Source organism: Xyrauchen texanus, chromosome 14 (assembly GCF_025860055.1).
Source record: "Xyrauchen texanus isolate HMW12.3.18 chromosome 14, RBS_HiC_50CHRs, whole genome shotgun sequence".
Lineage (NCBI taxonomy): Eukaryota > Metazoa > Chordata > Actinopteri > Cypriniformes > Catostomidae > Xyrauchen > Xyrauchen texanus.
This window is the reverse complement of record NC_068289.1, coordinates 29,891,765-29,904,423: the sequence shown is the minus strand read 5'-3', so window position 1 is coordinate 29,904,423 and position 12,659 is coordinate 29,891,765. Positions and strand designations below refer to the sequence as shown.

Here is a 12,659-nt window from a genome sequence, read left to right as displayed (position 1 = left end):
CAGGAAAGCTAGGACAAACGACTGACCCTGGCCTTCTTATTCAAATGTAAATGATGAACCTATTAATCATTAATGGTTTCTAATGAAAATAATGTTCTTGCAAAAAGCAAATGTGCCTATTCAAATTAACGCTATGCTTGATTTAGAAAAGAAGCCATGAACATAATTGTTATGAAAATGCTTAAAATGCTTGCATGAAAATGAGGTCAAGCCTGATTTCCATTGGCAAAATTTCGACTCACACTGTTGTCTTTTCAATATATGACTGTAGTGTAGTATAATATAAAATGGATAATTCTGACTCTAAATTCTGACTGGATGAACCAAAGCCATAATGAAATGACTATAAACACACACCTATGAATGCACATGATATATTTTTGCATCTAGTTGCCATGTTTCTTGACAAAAGCCTACAGTAAAACAAATTAACAATCAAGAATGGTCTTTTCTAATATTATTATTCATAGATTTTGATGTTTATAGAACATTAGTGTCTTTTATCAAATAGTTGCCGCTGCTTTATAAAAGTAATAATGCACAGGCTCCTGTGGCTTATTGTTTTATTAAATCTGTAGCTAAGCTCTTCACTTTTGACTATTGTTTCTGTACTGATTGTCATGGCCTCTTTCTCTCCGCTATTGCAGGTCTGATGATTCCAGTCTTCTGTGTTGTGGAGCAGGTGGATGGAGGGATGATATCAGAAGGAGAAAGCCGTGAGGAACATGCAGAGTTTGTGCTGGTCAGGAAGGACATCCTTTTCACTCAGCTGGTTGAGACGGCACTTCTAGCCCTGGGCTACTCCCACAGTTCTGCAGCCCAGGCACATGGTGAGTTCACTACTGTCCTGGAATTAGAGCACTATATGTGTTCAAATCAGACACAGACTCATGAAAAGGTCCATGTCATCACTTGATAGAGTGGATGAATTTACACTTACAATTTTAGTTAATAAAATGCACTGACGAGTAGAAGTCAAGAGTTTCACTTCAGAATGAAAGACATTGTTTTAGGCTCATATTAAAAATCTAGGCTCATATTAAAGGTGGATGCTATTTACACTCTAGTGCAAATAGGGGCAATTCTGTTTTTTGTACCAAATTGGTTTAAAAATAAAAAATAAGCATATTTATTTCTGACATAGCTGGATGCCAGAATTAAATCCAATGATACATTATATTTATATTATATGTTTTTAAATATTATAGCAGTATACAGTACAATACTGTGTAATATTCAACAAGTATTAAAGTTCAGACCAATTAGAGTGGCTGTGAGGACTTGGAGGAGGTCTGGATGTTGAGATGTTGACAGGAAGATATACTGTTTTGAGCTAGCCTGTCTGAGAACTCTGAGGAGGACGGGCATTTGTTTAACATAACCGAATCCCAGACAGTCTGAAAATGTCATTAAAAGAGAACAAAGGAGATGGGGAGGCAAAGAATGTGGTACTTTCACGTCACAAAAAATGTGTGTGAAATGTATTTGTGTGTATGTGTGGTATGTGGGAATGCATGTTTGTGTCTGCTCAAGGTCTTTGTATCCACTTTTCTGTGTATGTGCGTTTGTGAGTGTATTTAGAGAATATTTATGAGTATGTGGGCCAAAGAAGAAATATAATGCCTTACTTTATTGTTGTACACATGCTTGTCATCTCCCAGAAGACTGTGAAGTGTACTTGTATTGTTGGTAGAAAATTTAAAACAGCCATTTCTTCATGTAGATGTGGGTTAAAAAATACATTACAGTTTACGTCATAGATTGAGCGTTTGGCATCTGTCAACTAATTATTTTGTTTTATTCACAGTTCACATTCTTTACCTCTTTCTAAAACAAAGTTTGTTGTGTGATTTGATGATGTTTCATTGTATTGATGTATTCTAAAAAGTATTGTCAGTAGATACATGAACAGAAAAGAGAGAGTGAAAAGATAAAACTGAAGACCATATTTTAACCTTTAATGAAACTATCCTTCAGGCTAGGCTGATGAAATGTTTGCTCCTTTTTTGCAGTGCCAAGACTGCAGTATTAAAATTAAAGTTTTGTCTGGTATTGTATATGTGACTACAATTTGTAATTAATCCATAAATAATTCATCCTTTTCTTTTTTATTTTTAATAAATAAATAATAGATATGTCAATCTGTTAAATTTTGTAATTAAATTACATAAATTACATGATATGCAAATGAATGAATCAAATTAATCAAAATTAATAAATAACCCAGACTGTCTGGGTTCCTCAAATAACAATAAATCAATATATAATTATTAAATAATTGATAAATATAATAATTCAGATAATTACAATGCTTTTTAATATTGTGGCAAACGACTAAACCATTGATAAGACAAGGTGGCTTTAGAAGGCAATATATAGCCAGTTTATTTCCATATTATTAAACTAAGGCCTGAAATTGGCCTACAGTCCACAGCCATCCATTCTGCAATTGAATTTGTCAAATTGTCTGAGATAGATTTATTATAAGGGCTTTTCTAAGAATGTGTCAATGTATACACATCCATGTGTCAGAAGGACTCTTTGGGTCAGGTCATAAACACAGCACAGCGTTTTTAGGGCACTGTGTCAAGTGTGTCAAAACTTAGAAAAATACATCTCAACATCCCTGCATTTGGACATGCGCTCAGTCCAGCTGTGTTTACATTTTAAATTTATGCATTTGGCAGAAGCTTTTATCCAAAGCGAATTAGTGCATTCAAGGTACCCATTTTATGCATTCAAGGTACCAACCACATCCCTTAACCCTAAACTTTCTTTGCAAAAATGAACATCTTGGTTACTATTGTAACCTCCGTTACCTGATGGAGGGAACGAGACGTTGTGTCAAAGAAGGGACACTAGGGGTCTCTCTTGAGAGCCTTGTGCATCTCTGAACTTGAGAAACGGCCAATTAGAAATGCAGACAGAATTTGGCTTCTTTTGAAGTGGCTTTCTCTCGTGAGGGAAGAAAGCCACAACTGCAACGTTGCCATGGCTATGTTCTCGCACTGAGAACATGAACCTTTCAAAAAAACGCCTGAGAAACCTGAGACCTGAGACCTATGACCTGAGAAAACATGGGACAAGACCGACTCAGCCCTGAGATTTTAAAATCTCGTAAAGGTATTGGTGTTGCCCAGCCCGCTGCTCTGCATATGTCTGCTAGGGAGGTGCCATTGGCCAGTGCCCACGAGGATGCTACACTTCACGTAGAGTGTGTTCGAACCCGTAAGGGGTGGGCACGGACTGGGTGTGATAGGCCAATGCTATGGCATCAACGACCCCAAGGGAAAGCCTCTGTTTGCTGCCTGCGTGTGATCGCAGCCCAGGCACGTGAGGCAGCTCTTATGCCTGTCAGAAGTGGAGAGAAATTTGACCGCATCCAGGAACTACACAGGGGCATAAAGACACCTTTAAAAAGATTGTTGTAAATTTGTTTTCAATTGGGGTGCAAATAGCGGTGCTGTGTGGCAGGTGTTATTTACACCTGGGTACAAAGAGTCACTCTGAATAACTAATCACACAAAAATAATGCATTAAATTACAGCCCTAATAAATATAAAAAATTCACAGCAAGAAATACAGTAAGAAGTTAAAAAAGAAAGTCACTCAAAAGGGAACAGCATGTCTCAAATTCACTCAACATGCCTTTTAGAGATTCCTTTGAAATGCCTAAATCAGGCTATAAAAATCCTTAAGCCATTTGTTTAAATTCCAACAAAACCTTTCTGTACTTTAAAATTAAACAAGTTCGCAAATTAAATAGAAGCGGCATTATGATTGGAAAGGCCAAATAGCCCAGTCTGGCCCACACAATGGTGTCACATCTGAGAAAAAAAAAAAAAGAGAGGTCACTTCTGCATTTCAAAGCAGCCCGACGCAAAACAATATCAAAAGGACACAGAGGAGGACAGGGCAGTGTTGGAAAACAAACAAACAATTTGGAAAGTATATAATCCACACTCCCTCACAGTCATCAGTTTAGCCCAGATAAAAGAGAAGGAGAGGAATATGGCTAAAATAACTATCCCAAACACACTCACACATACTAACAAGATTCTCCCATTATGGGAAAGGACACTGACTTTAGTTTAGTCCTTAGACTTCACTGAAAATGAGATAGAGAGAGAGAGCTCTCCTCTCAAATGAATACTTTTTGTTTTTTAAAGCAAGCGTTTATGTTAAATGAATAATTTCTGGCTTAAATTAAACATTTTTCCTCTGCGGTTCACAACCAAAATTACACAGAGTCCCATCTATTTTCTCCCTGCTTGAAATGTGTCCTGCATAGCTTGCTCGTAGTGGTGTATTTAAGCTCCTCTCCCAGCACCGCTGCCTTTCTTTAATTAGCCTGGCCAGTAATTAGCTGGGAGATATTGTTTATTTCAATTATAAGGGTCTGAGTACTTTTATAGAATTGTATGGACAGACCTGTACTTTAAGGCTTCAGACAATTAACAGTGGTGACAGATTATAGTACGGGCGCATTGTTGCTCTGCCACGTTTGACATGCAGCCACCGTGGGTCAGTTTTATGAAAATGCACTCTGTTGCCTGATAGGGCCAAAGAGTCACTGCACATACATTGCAAAATTGCAAATAACTAGACAACTAGATAATCATTTTCTAAATGGTGTTTTCTACAATTCTGACAAATAAAAAAAAAATAAAAGCTGAAAAATGCTCTTAATATTTTCTGTGGACCTCATTAGTTTGGTTAAAAGTGCATTTTTAAGACCTGTCTCTGTCCTCAACTGAATGTTGAAAACGTAATCAAGCTTGCTATCTGACACACCTGGTAGCCAATCTAAAACAAGTAGTTTCCATCACTGCTTTATCTGATTGGTCATATATGACAGCCACACTTTAGCTTTTTCCTAGACAAAAATTCCTGTATTTGTAGAAACACACAGTTAACTACATACATTTCTCCTTATTACCATGGTTTAATCACTATAACTATAGTTTCTAAAAAAGAAAAAACTATGGCATTCAGTAAGGTTTAGTATGGTAAGAAGCCTAAACATTTAGAAATTCTAACTACAACTGCCATAGATATAAATTAAGTAGTAAGCTGTATTGTTGCTATAGTATTGTCTTGGGAGAGAGTTGTTCTCAGGCCTGACTTTCCCATTTGATTTGTTCACCTATATACAGTAGATTGATCATTGTTTTTATTGATTGATTACTTTTATAATGATGATTAATTGTAACAGTATAGTGATTTTTGACTTTCCTGATTCATAGACTGGGGCATCCCTTCAACAGTGCCAAGTCATGCAGAGCACAGGAGTTCAGTGCATCTATCCAAACTGAATAAAGTATGTTAGGAAAAAATGTATACTGTGTGTGAGGTTGCATTTGTGTGAGGATGAATATGTGTGTGTGTGTGTGTGTGTGTGTGTGGGGTGTGTGTGTGTGTGAGAGAGAGAGAATGGGTACACATAAGCTTTGGCCAAGCCACTAGCTGACCACATGAAAGGCCAGCACTAGGAGGAGGAATTATAATGTGGCCATGTGAACAATGGTTTGTGCTGGGGGGAGGAAAATGACAAGGAACAGAACCTTTCCAAGTTAAAAATGATTCATTAATGACATTACCACAGTCTCTGGTGATGCTACAGCTTATAATGTAAATAGGAGTACATTTAACTGCCGTTTATTGGAAAAGGGCACATTTTCTTTTTTTTTTGTGAATTGGTGTGGGCTGTCTGTTCAACTTTACACATGTGAATGTAAAACGGTTTATTAAATTGCATGGGAAGTGGGGTGTTTGAAGTCTAAACTCACTGACACTCACATCTTACAGAAATCACAGCTGAATGTGGACTTTCCATTGTATATTGAAAACACTCTCAATTCAGTCTCAATTTGATGCTGCTACTCTGAGCGGGAATCATGGGTTGTATACATTCTGCAGGCTCAGTAAATGTGGTGGCATTCACTCAGCATTACAATGGGACCTTCAAAAATCAAAGGAAAACCAGTTATACAAACATACACTTTAAGAAGGAGGACAGTGCTAAAGGGGGGAGTGGCCAAACTCACAAACTGTCTTAATCTGTCTGACTTGCCTCTCCTCTTCAATTCATGTCTGTGGAATATATCTCCACAAATATCTTTGAAACACTGAAACAAAGACGAAACGCCCTAAGACTGAAGTTACAAGGCTCACAAACAGTTCCGTCCTATCATATACAGTAGGCAGTCGTTTAAGACCTGATGTGCTGGTGGAGATCCTGTGAGAACCATAATAAACAAGTAGATTATAACAACTAGCATGAAGAAGATGCTTAGCACCAAATAAACACTGGAAGAGGGTGGCACCGTGACAACTATATATTGGTTCCCCTATGATAAATGAATGCTATTGATTTAATTCTTATGAGTAGGTAACTCACTGTATAGAATACATATAATGCCCTTCTTAGGTCAGAAACATACTTTAAGCAAGTACGCAAACGCACAAAAATTATTGGTCAACAATTTTTTTTTTTTGGGACAAAATCTGTTTAAATTTATAGGCTTATGTACTTTTGTACATAGATCTGCCCCAATTGTTTGTTTACACTGAGTCTGTTGCACAGTTTGAAAAATTCTGTTGCTTTCTCTTAAAAAGAAAGAAACTACTTATGTTGCAGTGATTCTATAGAATTGTATATATTATGTATATTATATAGTTTCAGAATATTGCCTAGGGTACCACAAACCCAGGGGTCAGCCCTGGTCATCAGATCTGGTGACACTGATATGCTCCCACAGAAGGAGCAATCAGCCAATAGGGAAAGAAAATGGTGGAACAGGTCACATAAAATGTCTCGTTAGCTTCTCTCTAGTCAAAACACAAACACTGAGCTGAGAGAAAACAATAGAGCACTTGCTAATTTGCAAAAGCATTGTCTGTCCAAAGCTAACTTGTTCAATTAGGCATTAGTGGCAATGGCAGTGCTGTCTGGATGTAGGTAAGTCATCCATCGGCATGTCTGTGTGTGACTGAGCAGCTGGAGCTCTTCAGATGACACAAACAGCCTAAAGCACCCAAATATGACAAGAGAGAGAGAGAAAAAGGGAGAGAGAAGCTGGGCAGTGTCTGGGTCTCGTTTAGTGGATAGTAATGTGATTAGCGTTGTTTAGTTTTCACAGCTTCAGCCAGTCCCTCATAAGACCATGGGAAATACTTCTGAGAGAGAGAGAGAGAGAGAGAGAGAGAGTGTGTGTGTGTGTGTGTGTGTGTGTGTGTGGGTGTGTGCGCGTGCATGGATGTGTTTTGTGTCTAATCGTGGTGCGCCCTTTGTTTGTGGTCAGCTCTATTCACTTCCTGTTTTCGGATATGTCAAATATATACATTCACACAAGGGATATACTGTACATTGACTGCACATGCACACAAGCAGTGCGTGTTGAAAAGTGTTTACGGACGTGTGCAGTGTTTGGAAAACAGTTCATAATGCAACGAGCAGAGGTCCAGTTTACATGTAAAGCACATTTTGACAATGATTGCAACATCTGGAAATAAATAGAGCGGAGGGCATAATAGATTCAGCTAATTCATTTTTAATAGCACAGTGTGGTTCTTAGAGAAAAAAAAAATCTATGGCATCCTTAGTCCACAGCAGAATAGGTTTTGTCCTGGCCCGGACTCAAATTATAAAACCGGCTCATCTGTAAACAGCTTCAGTGTAATTTAAAGAGATATACTTTAAATAATGTCTAAAAACTGATTTATTTCTATATAATTTTGTGCAAATTGCTACATAAATGTGACTTTTGAAATTGGAGGTGAATGCACTATAAATGCTTGAGGCCCTCTCCTGTCTTTTTGAAAGTAAGTAGTTAAAACCCATTAAACATTTCTTATTAACCTTCACACAACGTTAAAATATTAAGCAATGCACGTCTTTTCACCCAATTCAGTCTGGGACGGCCTTAGTTACCTGGCATATTTACAAAACAATCAGATTGCATCGCTCAGTAATATTGCATTGTCACACCGTGACACCCCGATTACAGATTACTCTTCAGCCATAAATGCTTGTCTCATCCTTTGCACAACGCAAGGCATTTATAACAGTCAATTTGGGTTAATCATACAATCATTGACCTGCGTTTATGACGGCCCATTAATTGAAGGGGGGTGTAATTGTCCGAGGCTGTGATGCGCTAGATGAACGGCTGCTTCCTACATGTCTTGTCTGGTTGTAAAAGAGCCAGAGGCGCCCCTGGGGCCCACTGTTAATGGTCCGATCCTCAGCCTGTGTGTTAGGTGCTTCTTCCTGACCTGATAAGTGTTTAATAGATAAAGCCTTATCATTGGTAGTATTGTTCCTTGCTGTCTGCTTTTATAGCATAGGGTGAACCACTGCTGAATACAAGAAGGAAGGAAACAACAAGCCCTCCACATAATTTCCGAAATGTATGTGTAAATAATGTAAATATTTCTATTTCGTGAACAATAAACGGACGCATCATCCTGTCAATTAAATACTCAATGTATAATTATGTACTTCGACATATGCAGTAAATCACATTGTTCCATTATTTAATTGTACATACATGCTATGTACAGCCCCAAACCACCTCAGTCCTCTTTCCCATCCCTCCCTTATTCTCTTTTCACTGTCATTTAATCGTGATGTGTTGTGCGCTCACTATTGCTGAATTTATTGATTTAATTTTTTGCTGGCATTATGAGGTAATGTGCTGTATTCAGACTTTGGTTCTGGTTTGGTGGAGCTTCTTACTGAATGCACTGGTGCCACTCCTCATTCTTATTTAGATTTCATTACAACCATCATTGACAGGATGTTATCCTTGATGATGTCATGGAAAGATGCAATACAAATTTGTGGCACAATGAGATCAAGTGGGGTTAATCGACTCTCCTTCTCTCTCTGCTTACTTTCCACAGGCATCATTAAGGTAGGCCGTTGGAACCCATTGCCCATCCATTGCCTGACAGATGCTCCAGAGGCAACAGTCGCTGATATGTTGCTGGACGTTTATCACATGGTCACGCTCCGCATCCAGCTGCAGAGGTAAGAGCACTGCCCCAAAGGATCCAATTCTTCAAGGTTTTTCAGAAATTCTTTATTCAGGCTCAGCAGAGAACTCGCTTTCTACCAAAAATAATTTCTCACTGGGTTTTTGAGCTCGGCATAATCATTATAGGTTCTTCAGTTCAGTATTTTTGTTTCTGAGTTCTTTAAAGCACCAGTACATATATACAGTACATTCGTTTTCTGTAGTTCTAGAGAGCACAAAGTTATTTGTGGAACTCAAAAATATTCTCATATGGTAAAACCCTTTTGTTTCTATTTTTTTTCTTTTGAGCTACATCATAATCTTTTTAAAGTGTTACTGAGAAATATGAATTCCCTGTCCTCAAACTATGGTAAAAATGAAATATTGGATAACTGTATTATTACAGCATATTACTCTTTTATGTAAACACTGTGACAAGCCTTGCATTCCATTTCAATATATATTATTCCTATACTGTAGGAAGTGTCTGGATAATTCAGGATTTTTTTGCCTGTCAATGGTAGACAGCCCCTAAATTTGAATTTTAGATGAAGGACTGATAAGGAAGGTTTAAGGATATGTCAAAAGAGCAGCAAACAGGCCAGGCTAAACTTTTATCAGAACTGCTCAATGAGCTCTTTCATGCCCACTGATTACAGTTTACCCCTGAATGCTGAAGAGATAAACACAGGCTCCAGATGAGAGGATTGATGTAGTCATCGTGTAGTCATGTACCATCTAGATTTGTTTTCTTGGGTTTCCATGGTGATGGTAATGTTGACCTGGCACTGTGCCTGCTGCAGTGTTTATCAATTAGGAATTGAAGATGATTACGGTTGAGTTATGGAGGGACAACTAATGATGATTTTATGGAAACAGCTTTGCCAAGCTGGAGGACCTCCCATCAGAGCAATGGAACCACGCAACAGTGCGCAACGCCCTCAAAGAACTGCTGAAAGAGATGAACCAGAGCACCTTGGCTAAAGAATGTCCACTCTCCCAGGTACAGTTGCAAACCGCTCACGTATGGTTTTCTGCTACCAAACACACTTAGATTTGGTCAATTAAATTGTTTAGTAAAACATATACAGTTGTACCACTGCTACAACTATGTGCCAAAGCTAACAACATGTCCTTGCAGATGTTCTTGTTCATGAAGTCAGTGCATGCTGAATGTGGCCAAAAAATTCTTGGCTCCATTTCGATCTCTGATTCAAAATTTCCTCAAAAATTCCTTGCATTCATGGGCAATTTCTAAAACCCAGAAATTACTTTAACACGAGAGAGTGTGAGACATAGACTATGTGTGGGTGGGTGTATATGTGGGTGTGTATCCATGATCCTTGCTGTGCTCATTTCCAACCAAACTAGCAATCTTGGAGATTTATGTATCTGCACATGCTGTTGAAGTGGAACTCTGCGTGGGTGTTGATCCTCATATCAATTGTTTGCATATGTGTGCAACTCTTCATTTCTACTTGTGTCACTGTGGCTCAGAGCTTGTCATGGCATTCGCTATTCGCCTTTCCTGGTTCGCTTTCTGCAATAATGTGTTTTATAGGTCATTCATCATCGCAATTAGATTTTTATGAATTTGACAATGTGCTTATTTCTGTTATCCCACCTCTGTAGTTTTTCCCATTTTACCAACCTCTCTTATTTCTTTGGCTTTTTCCAGAGTATGATCTCCTCTATAGTGAATAGTTCCTACTATGCTAATGTCTCAACTTCCAAGTGCCAAGAGTTTGGTCGCTGGTACAAGAAGTACAAAAAGATTAAAGGTAAGGCTTGAACAACTTATCAACACTTACCAACAGTGCATTGCTTCTTATATTTTTTCACTCTGACCAACCAAAACACACCTCAAATGTTTAACATAATTTTTTCCTCTGTCATCCTGAATTGAGTGCGAAAACTACTAACCTGACACCTGCACAGTAGTCTGGCCAGGAAATAATCAGTTTTTCTAAAATGATGACCCCCTTCCTGAAGTTTTCAGGGTCACGAAAGATAAAAGTCCTAAGCTCTGTGCTGCATATTATATTGTACATTATCTCTTAATGACTCCTATTACATGGGATAGAGAAACCCAAGCCTCCTCTTGGCCTAATAAAAACTACCATTCCTTCCACCAGAATGCTGCAGGGGGTCTCCCAGCAGCAGGTCCTACAGAGGGTTGTCCCACAGCTCCGTTATTTAAGCCTCTTAGCATTCAAATGTCTGTGACAATTTTCCTCCTCTCTTTGCCCCTTCAAAAAGCAAAATAATTATACAGCAGGACAGATCAAAGTGGGGGCCAAACCCCAAGTGCAGCGAGAGAGCGAGAGAGCCAAAAGAGAATAAAGAGATCCTCGGCATTCTGACAGAATAAGTGGAGTTGAGTTACACCGAGCCCCCTCCATTAGTTCTGCTCCTTGCCTCCCAGAGCTAAACACTCAGACCGTGTTGCCAGATGTGTGTGCCACTGCCGAGAGACCCCATTGGATGACTCACATATCAGTCATAGGGTTCAGATGAAGTTGTGAATTTCTATTGCTAAATGAATGGTGTTGTTTTAACTGCCAGTCTCAGTGTTAGCATGACTGGGTTATTGAGTGAATGGATTTGTCACTAACCATGATTCCCAATGTTCTATCTGCCTTTTTCAGGGGATTATTTGTGGCAAGGCCGGGAGAGTTCTGAAATCAAGGGTGAGTATCAAGGTTTTTATTTTTCTTTGGGAATTGGGCTGTCTTTGATTTAGTTCTAGTGCCTCATATGCTCCTTTTATCTCCATCACTTCACAGTTGAAAGAGACAGTCTCGCTGACTTCTGTATATCAGCACAGCGTCCACCGCCTCACTTGGCTGGACTTGTACAACTTGGTCCATTTAACAGTGCTGGATCTCTGTTGAAAGGTGGCTCTGGAGAACCTCAGAATTCTGCCCAGTCTCAGCCTCCAACACAAGGGCAGCCACAAACCCCATCATCTCATGGACAGCTCCATCACAGTCCGCCACTACGAGCACAGGGGCCTCCTCCACCTCCGCCTGCTGCCCTGCAACCTCTTCTGGCACCAGGGGGACTTCTCTCACCCCAACTCAGCCCACAGCTGGTAAGACAGCAGTTAGCCATGGCTCATCTTATCAACCAGCAGCTGGCCGTCAGCCGCCTGCTGCATCAGCACCCACAGGCTCTTAACCAGCAGTTTCTCAATCACCCACCTATACCTCGGCCTAGCAAGTCAGGTGGCCCTGGAGAGCCTGGATCCAACCCCTCAGCAGCAGAAGTATCCTTTGATATATACCAGCATGTGCGAGATGAGCTGAAAAGGGCCAGTGTCTCACAGGCAGTGTTCGCTCGAGTTGCCTTCAACCGTACACAGGTACAGTGACACACAGACTGCATGGTGATAAAATGGTACAAAAGTTTACAGAATGGCCAAGATTCAAAGACAAAATTTGTAAGATTTTTTTTCCAAAATGAAGGAGCCTTTAGGACACTTGGCCAATTTACCTGACTCCATATATCAAGACCAAGTCAAGGTTCATTTAAATAAAGGACTAAACAAGTTCATTTGGAATTGAACCAAATACAGGTACATAAATAAGGTGTTAGAGCAGAGAGTTCTGTTGAAAATTTCACGTATGTGGGCTGCTG

At 39.3% G+C, this 12,659-nt stretch overlaps 1 protein-coding gene across 2 annotated transcripts in view; it reads left to right on the top strand.

The window, feature by feature from the left end:
• Positions 1-12,659, top strand: part of LOC127654819 (DNA-binding protein SATB2-like) — a 56,267-nt gene that overhangs the window by 26,429 nt on the left and 17,179 nt on the right. For both annotated transcript variants that reach the window (XM_052142273.1, XM_052142274.1), the window contains 6 exons: positions 648-830; positions 8,908-9,034; positions 9,900-10,023; positions 10,699-10,801; positions 11,669-11,710; positions 11,807-12,384. In XM_052142273.1, the coding sequence (XP_051998233.1) occupies positions 648-830; positions 8,908-9,034; positions 9,900-10,023; positions 10,699-10,801; positions 11,669-11,710; positions 11,807-12,384 (1,157 nt within the window). The remainder of the gene's footprint in view (positions 1-647; positions 831-8,907; positions 9,035-9,899; positions 10,024-10,698; positions 10,802-11,668; positions 11,711-11,806; positions 12,385-12,659) is intronic.